This window comes from Salarias fasciatus, chromosome 2 (assembly GCF_902148845.1).
Source record: "Salarias fasciatus chromosome 2, fSalaFa1.1, whole genome shotgun sequence".
Taxonomy (NCBI): domain Eukaryota; kingdom Metazoa; phylum Chordata; class Actinopteri; order Blenniiformes; family Blenniidae; genus Salarias; species Salarias fasciatus.
In genome coordinates, this window is record NC_043746.1 from 30,880,443 (window position 1) to 30,897,205 (window position 16,763).

Genomic DNA, 16,763 nt, shown 5'->3' on the forward strand with positions numbered 1-16,763 from the left:
TAAATATTGTTTGACCTTCTGCGTGGCCGGCATTACTCTCCTCCGTCAGCCCTCCGTCAGCCCTCCTCTCCTCCTCTGTTTCCACAGATGGAGCTTTTTGTTGCATTAATCCCACAGATCAGGTGGGTTTTGTCAACGTGTTAAACTTTAATACTGTGGGTCATTTATCTTTACGGCCAGAGCCGGGGTCTGTCAGCGAGCAGACCAGCTATTTCCTCATTTGGTTTGGGAGCAAAGTGGCTCAGCAGAGAGCGGAGGGGGGGGCGGAGGGGGGGAGGGTGGTGCTGGTGATGGAGTGGGGAGGACTGGGGGGAGAGCTGCAGCTCACCACTTAATGAAATCCTGATGTGAGGAGGAGGAGGAGGAGGAGGAAGGCTAGTCCTGCAGGTCCAGGCTCCACACCATCCAGCCTCTCTCCTCCGCCCGCTCCGCCTGCTCCACCCATGAGGCCTCCGCCTGCTTCAGGGACCGCCGGGCGCCCAAGTGGACACGGATAGAATTGCAGGTGATTAATTTGTTGAAAGCTCTCCTGGAACGAGGAGCTCACACCACGATCTGTCTTCATTTGCCAGAGATAAGAGCAGTGACAAGAGGAGGAGATGGGCCTTCTGAGGGGAGAGGGAGTGTGTGTGTGTGTGTGTGTGTGTGTGTGTGTGTGTGTGTGTGTGTGTGTGTATCTCTCGCTGAGTGTGGTTACAGGGTGTTTTTATTCTGAAAATTGTTTTATTCTGAATCAAGTAAATCGGAATTTTATGTATGAACGTCATGTTTTCATGGGAAAAACGAAGGATTAAATCCTCTCTCTCTTTGGGGTCTGTGAAGCGTTCTGATTGGACGGAGCGGCCATGACGTACTGACGTCTCCCGGAAATAAATAGCGTTTTCTCGTCTTTCTTTCTCGACTAACTTTGACACTACAGCTTTGAAATGCCCTCGTTGTTAAGCACCCGTCGACCCGCTCGTTTAATTATATCCAGTTCCTCTAAAACTGCCGTTAAACAAATCGTCTTCATACGAGTTGAAACGCGGACCGCGGGCCGCCATCTTGGAAAATTGCGTCATCACAACGGAGCATGCGCAGAACGACCAGAATGAAGTCGCCCAAATTAGCACAATTCTGCTTCCAAAGCAGAATAAACCTACCGGTCTACTCGGATTCAAACTTAATTCTGAATAAAGTTTTCAGGGGTTTACATGGTTATTTAAGAGCAGAATTAGGCTTTATTCTGATTTATAGAGGAATAAAAAGTCCCATTTAATTCTCTCTCTCTCTCTCTCTCTCTCTCTCTCTCTCTCTCTCTCTCTCTCTCTCTCTCTCTCTCTCTCTCTCTCTCTCTCTCTCTCTCTTATCAAATTCAAACCAACTTCAACAATTCAACATTTTTCCTTTATTAAAAATCAACATCAAACCTAAAACCAGTGCTACTTGATTCTTCACGTTCTTTCCAGAGGTGAAGTAGAGTATTTTATTTTGACCTCATTTGAACATTTCAACTTTATTTATTTATTTATTTATTTATTTATTTATTTATTTATTTATTTATTTATTTATTTAGATTTCAGACTTTATTCTAGGTTTCCTATAGGTGAATTTAAGAGATGAACTGAAGACTGAAGGAGTTTTTTTCTGTCCATGAATTTCAGTCTATTTCATGAACAGAAATTCATGATTTTCAGTAGAATTTGTGTTATTCTGTATAAAATCCAGAGTTTTCATGAGAAATAGACCTCCACCCTCCTCCATCTGCTTTTTCCTATACTTTCTACTGTTGTTCAGCTATTTTTTAAACTGAACTTTTTCATTTGAATCAACAATGAATAGTTTTCTTTTCTTTTTAAAGGACACTGTTGAAGAAATGTCAGTATTTAGCTGAATTGAAGAGGGAAGGATTTCTGATCAAACACTAAGAGAAGATGGATCTGGGTTCAGGACCCTTTCCAAACACTAAAAACCTGAAGAAGTCTTCATGTCTGGATTTGATGTTCTCACGTCCTTAAAAATCATTTTTCTGCTTCATTTAACAACTAAAACATTGAAAGTAATGGAGGAAAACAAGAACCAGACAGTGTGTGTGTGTGTGTGTGTGTGTGTGCTGATGAAAGGTCATGTTGTTATCATTTTGTTCTGTTATTTTCTTCATGAGTCTATTTTGTATTTAAAAAAGAGAGAAAATGATTATTTGAAGAAAACAAGCTGGAGCAGGAATCAAAGCCGAGGTTTTCTAATCTCTCCTCTGATTTCAATAGTTTCAGAAACACTTCATGAGACATGAAGACGTGAAAATGACTGAAACGTGTCCTCTGGTTTAAATGAAGAGAATAGATGTCGCCTGATGAAGTGTGGAATAGTCGTCTCACTTCTGCTCATTAGAGGAAATTCAGTCTTGGTCCTGTTGAGCTATTTTCTGTTCAGCTGAATTGTTTCATGTTCCGTTTTACTCTTCAGTTCCATTTAACGCTGCCATGATAGAGGAATTCTACTGATTCTTCTGAGACTTTTGAAGGAAATAAAACAGTCATGTTCCATGAGATTTGAGCAGAAATGTTTCAAATTGACCTCAACTGAGCATATTTCATATTTATTGATTGATTAATTCCTCAGTCAGTTTTTTTTTAAGCAGTCCCACAGCAGCAGTGTGTCTGCTGTTCTTTAAAGGACGTGTCAGTAAATAAAGCAGCATGCAGGCTTCATGTTCACCTCAGGGTTCTTGTATCTTCTGGTATCTCCGGGACTCTTCATTGGTTTGGAGCAGGACTCTGTGACCTTTATGGCCTAAAGAGACTTTTCTGTGACAATAAGTGAAGCTGCAAAGCACATTTAACCGATAAAACTAGACGAATGCGGCTGATGAGAATTTGATGCAACTATAAAACAACATCTCATGATGCATTAATGAGGTTTTAATCACAGTCTTGAACATTTTATCACATTTAGCCTGTTTGTACCTGATTTAACAGTTTTGCTCTTCTTTTTTTTTTTTTTTTTACAATTTTGAAATTTTAGTAGTTATAAAAAATTTTAGCTCTTTTAAACAGTTCTACATGCTTTTTCCCTTCATGATTAATTTTCTTCTGTTAGAAATTCTTGACCTTTCAGGTTTTTTAACCACTCAAACCTTTTTTGAATCCCTTTAGAACCGAGAGTGAAGAATCATTCTGAGCAGTCCTGTGATGTGACACCATAATAAAAATAAGATCAATGTTTCTTCTGTGAAAGCTTCATGGAGCCAATGTAGAGGGACTGAGGAGCCACATGGCTCCAGAGCCACAGGTTGAACACCGCTGGATTAGAAGAAACGATAAAGTTGCTCAATAACGTCATTTATCCTAAAGTGAAATGTAGAGAAATACAGTTTAAAAACTAAATTTCCTCCAGTGTGAAGTGTGTATGCACATGTATGCATTTGTGCGTGTGTTTGAGTGTGTGTGTGTGTGTGTGTGTGTGTGTGTGTGTGTGTGTGTGTGTGTGTGTATTGTCATAATTCACCATTAATACTTGAAGAAAAGATGAAGATTTCTTGACTCACACTGTGAACCTCGTGATTCCACATTAAAAACTCTGAACATGATTTAAAATAATTTGCTGTAAAATTACAACAGTCTTCATATCAGACCAGTCAAACTGATTTCAATATACTGATGGAGACAATCATAAAGATTAGAGCGTGGAGGCATCGGTGTGTTTAATGAGTGGGCTGCAGGCCACACACACACACACACACACACACACACACACACACACACACACACACACACACACACACACGCAGTGGGATAATTGCTCGGTAATGAAGCCAGTCAGGACTCAGACAGCAGTAATGTTGTAGCTGCTTCCTTCTTTATCATCTTCAACGGGCCCCAGAGGGCCGATAGAGAGTCGGTCCTGAGGGAGGGTGTGTGTGTGTGTGTGTGTGTGTGTGTGTGTGTGTGTGTGTGTGTGTGTGTGTGTCACTGAGAAACAGCAGCAGCTCCACTTGGTCTCTGATGGTTGATTATTGATTCAGGCCTGATATCAGAACACAAACAAACTGCTCCATCCATGACTTATTGATGATGAGCTCTGTCTGGATTTGACTTCAGCCTCGTTTAGATGACTGTTTTCTCCCTCAACCAGGTTTTTGTGTAGATATTGATTATATGTTGACATCTGAAAACTGAGAAAATTTTAATCTAATAATGATTAAAAAATTTTGAAGTGAAGTGTGGAAGCCATCATTTTAAAGCAAATGTTGCTAAAATTAACAGTTTCCATGATAAAATGTCAGATTTCAGCCTGTTGTCTGGTAAATCATTCATTTGTTTAATTGTCTCCAAAAATAACATTTTCATGTTTCTAATAATCACAAATGATTAAATCATTGTGCTAAATACTGATATAGCTGAGGTTATAGCTAACTAACTAATGTCTGAACGTTTTGCAGATTTCCTGCAATTTTCACTCACTTTTTTAATAAACAGTCAAATAAATACATTAATACATGTCTCAGATTGGAAATTGTTTGCCTGTAGAGTCCTATTAATAATAATAATAATAATAATAATAATAATAATAATAATAATAATAATAATAATAATAATTATTATAATAATAAATATTTGTATGAATGAATGAAAAACTTTTATTTGTAAAAAAAAAAATCACTCAATCAGTTTTATTTAAACAGTGGAGGTTTGTGACAGAAGGCCTCTGTGAATTAAAAAAAAAATCTTAACTGTGAAACATTCTTTCAAGCTGAAGTTTAAAGATTTTTTTTCCTTTTTTTTTTTTTTAATCTGAAGTGACTAAAGGAATGAAATCTCGGGTCGTCTGCTGTAATCTCAGATGAGCGTCACGCGGGGCCAATGGAGGACCCCCGCGTCACTGCGGGACACCTGTGCGTGTCCGCGCGTCACTGCGTAACGGCGCGTGCACAGAGGAAATGCAGACGCTTCTGCAGTGACAAAGGTTTCATAGAATAATATGAGAGGAGGCGCGCGCACGCACTCGGAGGGCGGCAGGTGTTGCGCGCCTGGTGGGAGAGGTCCTCCTCTCATTACGCACGTGGAGATGAAAACCACAGTTAGCCCTAAATAAAAACCTGCAGTCAAAATGGAAAATAAAGGTTTTTCTCCTTCAGCCTGAGTGTTTTTCTTCAGAGTCGTGGAGAAAACAGAGGCGTCGCGCGCCGCTGAGCGGCTCTCCGGAAAGAGTCCGGCTGAAACGGAGACACGCGCTGAGCGGAGCGCCGGGCCGCCGCCGCTGCTGGATCAGGTTCTCTCAGCTGCGCGCCGTGCGCGCGCTGCGCCTCTCCTTCTCCTCGACCTCTGCTCACTAAAACGGCTCCGATTCTCTGTGAAAGCAGGAGAAACCCTGACCGGCCCGGTCCAGATTTGGTCCAGACTGATTTTATTAATCTTTTTTTCATCATAAATTCAAATTGTTTTTCATTCATATTTATTTCTTGCTGGTATCTTGAAATTCAAACATTCAGAAGAAAAGAATTCCTCTTCATGAATCTGAAAACATGAAGTTGAAGGATCCGCTGACATCCAGTGTTTCCTGCCGGGCCTTCTGCGTGAGGCGCGTTAATCAGTTAACGCTCTGTCTGCAGAGGAGGCTGCTGCCATGCCCTCTGAGCGTGGAGGAGGTGGATTAACTCATGATTAATGAGAGAAAACCTGCTTTCACTGCGGTGATCTGAGCTGCGGAGGGTGGAAAGGTGCAGGAATTGATCCTGATCACTGCTGATGGTGAAACAAGAGGAGCTGCAGTTTAACCGCTGAGGGAATCACAGTGGATTCATGAAGGGAAGAAATGTAACTCAGCTCTGCGATGTGAAATCAAACTAGATGTCTCCAGATCCGATGATCGATGATCTGATCGGCTTCTAATCACCTTTAAATCGAGGCAGCATGAACGAGCCTCTCAGCCGCTGCTCGGGATTATTTTAAGGTTTTTTTTTTTTAAATTAGAGCCAAATGAAGGTGAATAATCTCCCTCAGCAGAGGGAGGAGAGGGTGCAGCGGGTGGAGGCTCCATCAGGGCGCAGAGCTTCTTCACACATTTAGAGAAAAACTCTTTATTTTCAGCAGACAGAGGCCGGAAGCGCACGAGGGAATAACGTCTATTAGAATAAAACTATAGAAGATGGGCTCATTTATTTCATTATTCCAGAACACAGAAATATTTGAAAATATTTAGACATTTAAATCATGTTTCAGTAGCTTCACTTGTAAATCCAGTAGCAGAAACATCATGTGGAATCAGCTTCACTGTGAGCTTAAAACCTTTTCATCTTATTTTATTTTATTTTATTTTAAAACGGCGCGCGTGCTTGTGTCCAAATTCCCAGAGTGCAGTGAGTACTACTCGTGGAGAAATCTGTATTCCGAGCAGCCATCAGGGTGGACCTCCGAGGCGATAATAGAATTTCCTGCTGTTTTATAACTCTGTCCCTAAACCAATGTCACCATATGCTCCTGTTGGCTCGGGCCTGCGCGCAGCGGCGCGCCTCCCCGCTGGGCTCAGGAGAAAAATCACAGTGGATTTTCATAAAGCGCCTTTGTTTTTACAGCCTGCGCGCTTTCTGCAGGTGGAGTGGCTTTTTACAATTCAGCTAAAACACCAATCTGTAAAAAAAAAAAAAAAATTTATTGAAGCTGTTGATATTTTCACACAACACTGTGCCTCATGTGGTCCCAAAATATCTGATAAATTAATATTATCTCGGCAGGAAACAAGCTCCACACTGTATTAAAACGAATTCTATAAAATAGGAATAAAACAGAAAGGAGCAGGAAACAAGCGGAACTGCCTGGGAGACGTACCTGCTGCGCTCCCGGATCCGCCGCGTCCCGTGATCCGTCTCCCTCATGGCTTTAAAGCTCCTTCAGTTAAAAAAAAAAAAAAAAAAAAAAAAAAGGAAAAAATAAAAAGAAACGGAGAAAGGGCTCACACTCCGTCCTGAGACCGAGCGGCGGCGGCCTCACCTTTATAATCGGCGCGTTAAGTTTCCCGGAGCGCTGGACTGACCTGCAGGGACGCACCGGAGCACAGGTGCAAAAACAACAGAGCAGCAGCAGAACATCAGAAACAGCAATAAAATAAAGTTCACCCTGAAACTTTGAGCTTTTCTTTGTTTTAAATTACAAATAGCTTCAATGAGTCTTTTTGGATTCATAAAGATTCATAAATACCGTCTCGCCAGTATCGCAGTCTTTATTTTTGAAATTGCAATCTAAATATTTATTTTAGAATATAAATCATACAAGTAGAAAAAACCCGCGTCCAGAGCCTGTGGTGTGACCCTGGCTGCTTCTCCTCCAATTCCAGGCTGTGATTTGATCACATTCCAGAAGCAGGTCAGCTAATGTGCTCATTGTGATATTTTTAATCCAGACTGGTGCCACACCGCTCCTAACCCGCACATCACCCAAAACGCCTGATGCGTAATTACGCAAGGAAACGCCTGTAAGTGAGTCTCGCGGCTGGAGAGCAGTGGTTGGCTTGGTGTTCCTCCAAACTTTTCCGTGACACCGGGGCGCCGGCGGCGGCGTTTTAATGGCCATGGACTCTCGCTTTCTGGGAGAAACACAGCAGACCAGCAGAGGGAAACAGATGCATAAACATTGGAGGGCATCTTTCTCCCGGCCGGCAGCAGACTGACTCCTCCTATTCCCCACGTCCAATTAGTTCTATGGTCCGGCCCTTTAAGACGCGGCGGCGGGTCAGCAAGTAGTGTAGTGTTTCTCTAATTGAACTTCGCCCAATCAACAATAACTCGTTAGCAGGAGCTTTCCTGCTCGCGGTGCTCGAGAAGAGCTTTTCCCCTCCTTGCAGGGATCCAGCCCCTCCAGTCTCTTTCTTCCTGAAGACCTTCATGGAGCTTGGCAGCGGGACCGGGGCTCTCTGAGGGGAACACAGTCCGGCTGCCTCCGCCACTCCGCCCGAAGCGAAGCAGCATGTTTATTCTGGAGGAGCGCACCGAGCCCAGCTAAAGCCCAACTGTCAAAAGTCAGCGGAGCCGCGCGAGGAGGACCTGTGGACGCTTCCACCCGCCACTTGAATGAAATAACCAACTTTTTTGAGAGCGCAGCGATCGTCCGGGACTGCCATGACCTCCAGCAAAGACGCGAAGGCGGGTTCCGTGCTGCAGTCCAGCGGGGAGGAGAGGAGGCGCGCTCCGCTGGACCAGCTGCCGCCGCCCGCCAACTCCAACAAGCCGCTCACGCCCTTCAGCATCGAGGATATCCTCAACAAGCCCTCCGTCAAGAAGTCTGCGGCCAGTATCTGTCCTCCCCGGGCGCTGGAGAAGGTGACGGGCTCCGGCGCGGCCAGGAACGGGATCAGCACGCCGTCGTCGCCGCTGTGCGCGCTGGAGGAGCTGGCCAGCAAAACCTTCAAGGGTCTGGAAGTCAGCGTGATCCAGGCCGCGGAAGGTAAATCGGGCTCTTGTTTATTCGGGTTTTCTCGGGCCGTGTGGAGAGATCCGGAGCTCAGATCCTCCTCCGGGTTTGTTTTGTCGGATCAGCTGCTCGACGAGCTGGAGAAGAAAAGGCGCTTTGACGCTCACGTTTGTTAGATATGATGTGAAGCTAACAGAAAGTTTTAGCGCCGTCAGGGAGCCAGGCTGCCTTCAGGCCTCCCCGCACAGAAAATAGACCCTGAGCACATTTTATTACAACAACAATAATCACTGGAACTTTATACGCTTGATGGGATTTAAAGTTATTATTGACGTTTTATGTTCTGAGCAAGTTTTTAATGTTTTAATTTTTAAACTAAAAATATCAGCTCGTGTGAATTTAGAGTGGTTTTTAATTTAGAAAATATATATTTTAAAGAAATCCCTGGATTGTGCAGTAATAATAACAGCCGAGGCGGGCCTGCCCAGATCCTCACTGCTCTCCCACCGTCTCCCTCTCCACCGCAGGGCGCGAGCACATCAACGCCTTCGGCCAGAGGCAGACGTCCAAGAAGAGGAGGAAGTCGCGCACGGCCTTCACGAACCACCAGATCTACGAGCTGGAGAAGCGCTTCCTGTACCAGAAGTACCTGTCCCCCGCGGACCGGGACCAGATCGCGCAGCAGCTGGGACTGTCCAACGCGCAGGTCATCACCTGGTTCCAGAACCGCAGGGCCAAGCTGAAGCGCGACCTGGAGGAGATGAAGGCGGACGTGGAGTCGCTGAAGAAGATCACGCCGCAGACGCTGCAGAAGCTGGTCAGCATGGAGAACGTGGAGGAGGCGCAGGCCGGCGCGCGCTCCCCCAGCATCTCCCCCACCTCCCCGGGACACAGAGCCTTCCCACAGTCCCCCTCTTCCTCCAGAGACCAGACCACGGACGAGTTCTCGGAGGACGATGAGGAGATCGAGGTGGACGACTGACTCTCAGGTGGTTTTCACCAGATTCACGACGAGAAAATCCAAAAGGGACTTTTTTTTCCTCCCAAACTTTTGCACGGATATTGTCAAGAGGAGGATATAAACACATATAAAGATCCGGGGGGAGATCCCCCCCTCCACCCCGCTGCCCTCGTTTTAATTTATTATTGGGACTTGTAAAGCTTTCAGCCTGAAGGATTTCTGCTTCTTTCTGACAGACTGAGAACTGTAAACATTTTATTACCTGCATTTTAATCTCTGACTGCTTTTTAAAGGGGTGGAAATGTCGTGCAATTCTTTTTTCTTTTCGCCATTTCTTTTCTTTTTTTTTTCTTTTTGGATGGACGAATTAGTTTGTCTCGACGCGCTCGTGCAGACTGAAGGAGAAGCTCCGTGCAGGCCCAGCGCGCCACCTCCTCCACGCTCTCAGTTGTTGTACATAGATCAGACACCATATGATAATTTTATTGTAACATTCTATTTAATCAGCATCTATGTAAATAAAGGTTATATGATATTTGAAGAATCCCGCAGATCTACTGGATGTTATTGCGCAGACAAGCTTTAGAAATGTTCTAAATTTAGCGACGATTGAAAGGAAATCAAAAACATATTCTTTATAATTAATTGTTCCAAAATATAAATTGATAATTATAGGCTAATACACATAAATTGCAGAATTAAATATTGCAGCATTATTATAGAGGTTAAAATCTGAGTTTGGGTGTGTAGGAACGCGCCGGACACGCTGGGATTAAATGGCCTCTGGATTTGGAAATGCGTAAAATATTCCAGCCGAAAACTGCGGCGTGTCGGTTAAACAGCAGCTCTCTGAATAATTGACCTCTGCTTTGAGCCCTGAAGTGCCGTGACTTCAATTAGCAGCCGTCCTCCGCCTTTCTTCCCTTTCTTCGGCCCCGTCTTGTCACAAGAAGGTCCCGGTCCGGAGGAGCGGCGCGCCTCCGCCCCGCGCCATATGTTTTCTTCCTCCTTCTTTAACACAACCGGTCGACATGATTGATTAGGTTAACCCGCCTCTGCCTCACATAAAACAGCTTCCAGCGAGCCGCGCGCAATAATGGCACGCATCTGCCACTCCGGGCTCGGGTTTGTTTGGGGAGGAAAGTGCCATGAATAGCAAATGGTCGCAGTGAGGATCTAATGAATAAAGCTCAATGGGAGGCGGCCGCGGGCCCACCATTTGCAACAGTTTGACCGTGTGTGTGTGAGTGTGCGTGTGTGTTGTTGTTGTTGTAGTTTTTGACGCAATCAGGTTATTTATACAGGATTATTTTGAACAATTGTAAAAATGAAAGTTTTGCGCAGATTTTGGATTTTACATAAGAATAATTTTAAAATATCTCAATTAATCCCAGTTAATGTTTGTGTTAAATTTAGAAACGTAAAATATTTATATTTTTAACTTGCATACTATTACATTTTGTTGAAATAACTGTAAAATAAAATCCCATGAATGTAATATTTGAATATTTGTTCATGAATGAAATCCATGAACATCGATGACGGATTAATAATATTTAAAACTGCAGATAAACTGGGACATTTCCAAGATTTTACACAGTTTTTGTTTATTTATTTTGCACTTCGAATTTTTCTGTAATTTAATAAGCAGAATTTGTTCAGTTTAAATAAGATGAAGACCTTATAATGTGATTTAACTTTAAAAATTTTACAGATCAAATCTTTAGATCCTAAAAAGAAACCAAACGGCTCTTCGTGGATTTGTCTCTGGTGGTCTTTTTTGCGTTTCATTTATGCACTTTCTTCCATTCGTGTATTTCATCTGTTTCTTTTTTGTTTTTTGTTTTTGTCTCTTTGTTTTGGTCTTTTTTTCTGTTTCTGTCCGTCTGTGTTTCTTTTGGTGTTTCTCCTGTTTCTTTTTGGATTTTCTCAGTGTGTTTTGGGCTGTTTTTTTGTCTCTCTTCTGTGTCTTTTGGGCCTTTTTGTCTGGTTTCTCTGAGCGTTGGGCAGGCAGAGGCAGAGCAGGTTGCTGAACACAATAGAAGCAATCAGCTGGAATAGTGAGGTTGAAAAGTCAAGTAGGCTTTTATAATGGAGCGTTTAGAGGCGGCAGGAGACTGGAAATAAAGCGTTCTGCTCCTAAAGCTGAGAGGGTTTGATTCTAATAAATTGAATTAAAATATAATAGGGTGAAAGAGCTCTGTCATTTTAAAGCTTTAACCTTTACTGCAGAGAATTCGTGATTTTCTAGATCATTTTTTATTTTCATGTATGCTGCATTCCTTTAAAATATCTCTCTCTCTCTCTCACACACACACACACACACACAGGCCTGGTTTCTTTAGTGAGAAAATAAGGCCCAGAAGCACCAGAGGCTCCGTCCAGCAGAACCCAGGGAACATTAGTTTGGCCTTAAAGGTCATAGCGGCAGGATTATTGCTGTTCTGTGTGTGTGTGTGTGTGTGTGTGTGTGTGTGAGGCCACAGGCTGAGACTGGGATCGGTTTATCCGTGTGAGTGGGATCATATAGGAAGAGCCGGGAGCTCCTGCTCCGGGAGCGGGACGGGCTGAAGCCGTCTCCCTCCAGGCTCCTGATGAAGAGCTGCTCTTCCTCCTCCTCCATCCGAAATCTGACCTCTGACCTTCCAGACACAAACACCCGCGCTCATCCTGAAGTGATCCTCACTCTCACCTGCTTCAGGCTGATTCCTCCTGAATCCAGAGGATCTGAGGATCGGATCACAGGACACCAGAGACCTGGGGACAGTGAGTCCTGCGGAGACAGGCTCAGATGATCGGGAGCACGGATCACAGCTGGCCGGGGGCGCCACCTGGCGGCGCTGAGTGAGGAGACAGGAGCAGCTCCTGGAACAAACTGGCTTCATCCATGAAGCTCAGCAGCCGCTCTGGACGCAGGATTACAGCCGGACGGAGGATTACTGGATCCGTCTGAGCAGAAGAGGAGCTCATCCGAAAACAGGCTTCATGCTGCCAGTCAATCAGTCAATCAATCAATCAATGGTTGATTTTTCAGATTTCAAATTTATTTCAAAAATACAAAACAAGGAAAATAAGTATATGTACACAAACACTATTAAAATAGAATATGTATGGTACAAAATATGTACAGGCGGAGGCAGCAGGTCCTATCTGCTGCGCTTGTCCTTGACGGTGTAGTGAAGAACTAACGGCTGAGCCTGAGGAGGAAGAGGAGGAAGAGGAGAGAGCGTCAGACAGCGATCCGTCACCTCCGGGGGGGGGGTCAGGGTCGGCCAGCCTACCTTCCCAAACCAGTGTGACAGCCATAGCCGCTTCATGGTCATGTGATCGGGCAGAGACTCGTTGTTGAACAGCATCTGGACCTGGAGAGGAGAAGACTGATCAAACCAAACCCGGAGGAGGCGGAGCCTCCGGCCAGCTGCCCACATCTGTCTCAGAGGTTAAAACACACGGCAGGTTCTACTGACCCCTGACCCCTGACCCGGCTGCAGCCACTGACCTGGTGTTTCTCCACGTTGAGCCGGTGACACAGAACCTTCCTCAGGTGTCTCACCTCGGCTCTCACCGAGCAGCGGACGAACTTCTGCTGCAGAGAGGAGAGACACACATCAAGCTGGACCCGACCAGGAGAACGTTACACCGACCGGGAGGTCAGTGGGACAGCAGCGCCCTCTGCTGGACGGATCGGGGCCTTACAGCAGGAGAGACGTGCTCCTGGAGTCTCATATCTCAGCTTACACAGCTGAGCTCCAATAAACAGCCACTCAGAGTGAGTGTGAGTGTGTGTGTGTGTATGTGTGTTGCTTTTTTCTGAAAATGCTAAAATATTTTAACTCGTGCTGTCGACTGATTAAAAGTTTAAATAACCATTTTTAATTGTGTCATTTATGAACTTGAAATTAACACAAAATCACCAATTTGATGCACAATATTGTCTTGATGTGAATCTTTTCCCTCAAGTGGAGCAGTTTCACATCAGAAAACACTCATGAGGGATTTGAACTATCCAACATGTTAAAGTTGAGTTGCTCAAGGGAAGGGCAGTCCCAGTTTCTCTGTCAGTGTAGAACAGTCCAGAACATCGACGCCACAGGAGGTTTGAAACATTTTAAGCTTCAGATAAGTGAATTTTCTCTCCTGTTTCTAACCCTAATTAATTAACAGCCCTCCTAGTAATGCTACCAAAACAGACAGCACTAGTTCTGACGTTTCAGCTCTGATCAATCATTAACTTCAGCCGAGTTTAATCAACAACTGTCTGAAGAGACGTGAGCCTCATTCCTGACTGGTTCAGTCTGAGTCACTGTTCCTCCAGACCGGATCAATCGGTCCAGCTGTTCATCAGCAGTTCCGCCTCAAACTGACCCCAGACCAGCGGGCGTCGCAGACCGGAGTCCCTCACCTGAAGAGTGAGCTTGGTCTTATCTTTCCCGGCGAGCGACGAGCTGCAGAGACAAAACAGAGCCTGGTTTAAAGCGTCCGGACGTCCTGCTGAGGGGGCGGGGCGGCCGGCGCTCTACCTGAGACGCTCCAGACACAGAGACACCTGCTCGTCGTATCGGTAGAAGTGAGCCTTCGAGTGGTCGAAGCTGGTGTACGGCAAGCCGGTGGCGTCGGGGACTCCGTCTGGACGGAGGAGAGAGAGAGAGAGAGAGAGAGAGAGGAGAGCAGGAGTCACTGGCTGTGTCTCCAGCTCTCGAGTTTCAGCAGCGGTTCCGAAGCGACGGCCTCTTCCTGGCTCCGTCACTGCAGGAGCAGCGGGCGGAGGCGCGGCCGCCACTCACCGTCTCCCGCTGGCTGGATGACCCTCTCTAGACCGCGCGACTGGTAGAACTCCTTTATTCTCTTGTCTTCGCCTGAAACGAGACGTTTAAAGGGGTTAAGGACAGGACGGACTGGCGTTTCAGGGGACGTTCTGCCGCCGCCGCCGCTGTACGTACTCTCCTGCAGGCCCGGAACCAGCTTGTAGACGATGTCCTGCATCACCCGGTCCAGCTTCAGGTTGAGTAGCGGCTGCGTTTCGTGGATTTTGATGTTGCACATGGGACAGTACTTGCTCGTTTGCAGGTATTTGACAATACAGCTTTTACAGACTGCAGACACACACACACACACACACACACGCACGCGCTTCAGTGATCATGAACATCCGGACGGACTGAAGACGTGAGAGGAGCTGAAACACTCACAGGTGTGTAAACACTCGGTAATGGTCGTGGCGTCGATGAAGTATCCCGCACAAAGGTAGCAGACGATGTGTTCGTTCAGGTCCTTGATCTTCAGCTTCACCTCCTCCTGTGGAGAACAGCAGCCGTCACTTCCTGACAGGGCGACAGAACGGCGGCGGCGGGCCGTGCGACACTGAGCTGCATCACTCTCACTCTGATTACACACACGTCTGCCGTGGCAGTAAAGGTCAAACTGACTCACAATAAAAAAAAAAAAAAATTGAATGCGAGAGTTGAAAGAAATACACAGACAGACTCCAAAATGTACAAACGGGACAGAATGCCACCGGGTTGACCCTGACCTTTGACCCCAGAGGAGAACAACAGGAGCAGAAAAAAAGTTCACAGGCATCCTGATGTAAAACTGTCAGGTCGATGTGAGGAAACGTGGTTCTTCAGGAAGACTCACAGCCAGAGAGCTTCGTTTGATTCACAGATTCAATCACTGATCAATAAATAACCAATCACCGATCCCTCCGTCACTTCACACGTGCGGCAGAAGGAGGTTTATTTTATTATTTTCCAGGAATTTAAGAAGCTGATGTGAAACAAAGTGACGAAGAAGAGGCGCAACTGAGAGAGACACGGTGAACCGAACCGAAACCAGAGTGATCCCTGGGTGAGACCAGACCAGAGGCACCGGACTGGCGCGGGACCGCTTCACTTCATCACACCAGAGAAATGCGGCGGGACCGGAACCGGAGTTCTACCGGGCTGACAGCGGATCGGTACCGGAGTTCTTTCTGGACGACAGCGGACCGGTACCGGACCGCTTTGCTCTCGGCACGGTTCAAAGCCACTGAAAAAATGATTTGTGTGAGTTCACGGGGGAGAAACGCTGAGTTTATTTGGGGGGGTGAACACGCTGCTCCGCAGAACAACACGGAGCTGCTCCCGTGTTCCACATGAGATGGTTTCCGTGTTAACTGGTGACCCACTTCCCCTGGCGTCCTTCGTTACTGCTGATAACTTCAGCTTTATATGTTAAAAAAAACAGAAGAAAAAGAACACAAGGCAAACAGGAACACGTCCTGTCATTTAACCACACTGTTGAGTTCGTACTTTTAGCGACTCTTCTTCTTCCTCGGTGTGTCGGCTTGTGACCGCCACTCTGATGCACGCGCTCAGGTAACGAGAGTCCTGAAGCGTCCCGGCAGGGACGGGACTCAGACTCAGGTCTCAACCTCAGTGAGAGGACAGAGTCTCCACTGCACTGCAGCCGGTTCAGTCTGACCGCAGTCAGTGGACAGCAGGCAGGGACGCCAAAGGAAGTCGGGCTTCAGATTACTAGGAAACCAGTTACTCCGTAACACCGCTCTTAGCGCAGGCGCAGTACCTCTCTCGTCTCTCCTCCATCTCCCGCGAACAGCGCGCATTAGCGCGGCCCCAGCGCGCCCGGGCCCGGCCCGCCGCGCCCCCGCCGCCCGGCCGAGCTCCCGCACCGCGGACACTCACCTCGTTCCTCAGCGGGTCCAGTTTGTAGACGGACTGGAGCTGGTTTCGGAGCCGCATCGCTATGGCCATCGGACCCTGCTCCGCCATCTTTGGAATGGTTCTCACTTCCGGGTAAACCGGACGTGGCATTTCTGAAGAGAGGGCGGGAAATTCTACAACAATAAAACAATAATGTAACATAAATATTTTTATTTGCAAAACTAATTTTACAAAAGATGAAAAAATACGTTTTTTTCGTGGAATTTTATGTCCTTAAATGAAAACAACTGAAATTTACAAGACGTTAAGGGAATAAACTGTTTAATCTGTAGTGTTTAACCAAACAACTGACTTGGTAATTATATTTTATTAATTTTTCCACACTGACCGATACTATTTCTGCAACCTTCTGACTGATCCCAACCAATCCACAGTCACCCATAAATTCTCAAAACTTTTAATTAATACAAATTGAAGAAAATATGTGGTCACTAGGTTTTTAGATTTATAGCTGAATAACAAATTGCAACACTTCAAATAAAAACAGACACATTGTTTATCTGAAAGTGCACACTTCTGTTTAATGAAAGAAAATTATTTGAATGAGCTCGCAGTTACATTTTATGGTTAAAAACAACAAGCTTCAATGTGCAGCTTTAAGATTAATCAAATTTAAATTTTGATTTTCAAAGTACTTAACTTAGTGGGAGAACCTTCATCCTCATATATTCAGACAGAAAAAAAGGCAGACGGTCA

The 16,763-nt window shown here is 45.5% G+C and overlaps 2 protein-coding genes across 3 annotated transcripts; one reads left to right on the plus strand and one right to left on the minus strand.

Annotated features, from left to right (window-relative positions):
- The first annotated feature begins 8,092 nt into the window (after nucleotides 1–8,092).
- Nucleotides 8,093–9,366, plus strand: LOC115402162 (transcription factor LBX1-like). Its single transcript, XM_030110628.1, has 2 exons — nucleotides 8,093–8,417; nucleotides 8,912–9,366. The coding sequence occupies exons 1-2, from the start codon at nucleotides 8,093–8,095 to the stop codon at nucleotides 9,364–9,366; spliced, it is 780 nt and encodes a 259-aa protein (XP_029966488.1).
- A 3,009-nt stretch (nucleotides 9,367–12,375) lies between these two features.
- On the minus strand, nucleotides 12,376–16,142 carry LOC115401124 (polycomb group RING finger protein 1). 2 transcript variants are annotated; one of them, XM_030109317.1, is made up of 9 exons: nucleotides 16,029–16,142; nucleotides 14,535–14,640; nucleotides 14,286–14,438; nucleotides 14,130–14,201; nucleotides 13,866–13,971; nucleotides 13,748–13,790; nucleotides 12,845–12,928; nucleotides 12,627–12,707; nucleotides 12,376–12,542 (listed from the first exon to the last, which is right to left on the minus strand). In XM_030109317.1, exons 1-9 carry the CDS (start codon nucleotides 16,113–16,115, stop codon nucleotides 12,492–12,494), a joined length of 783 nt encoding a protein of 260 aa, XP_029965177.1. In that variant the 5' UTR covers nucleotides 16,116–16,142; the 3' UTR covers nucleotides 12,376–12,491. The 2 variants fall into 2 exon arrangements, with proteins under 2 accessions (XP_029965177.1, XP_029965168.1); XM_030109308.1 differs by having other exon boundaries at nucleotides 12,845–12,931.
- Nucleotides 16,143–16,763: the final 621 nt, after the last annotated feature.

Bases quoted from the DNA above. Each gene is read 5' to 3' on its own strand.
- LOC115402162 (XM_030110628.1), top strand. From the start codon at position 8,093: ATGACCTCCAGCAAAGACGCGAAGGCGGGTTCCGTGCTGCAGTCCAGC. The intron at 8,418-8,911 runs GTAAATCGGGCT...TCTCCACCGCAG, and splicing joins CGTGATCCAGGCCGCGGAAG to GGCGCGAGCACATCAACGCC.
- LOC115401124 (XM_030109308.1), bottom strand. From the start codon at position 16,115: ATGGCGGAGCAGGGTCCGATGGCCATAGCGATGCGGCTCCGAAACCAG. The intron at 13,972-14,129 runs GTGAGTGGCGGC...TCCTCCGTCCAG, and splicing joins CATCCAGCCAGCGGGAGACG to ACGGAGTCCCCGACGCCACC. The intron at 12,543-12,626 runs GTAGGCTGGCCG...CTTCCTCCTCAG, and splicing joins TGTCACACTGGTTTGGGAAG to GCTCAGCCGTTAGTTCTTCA.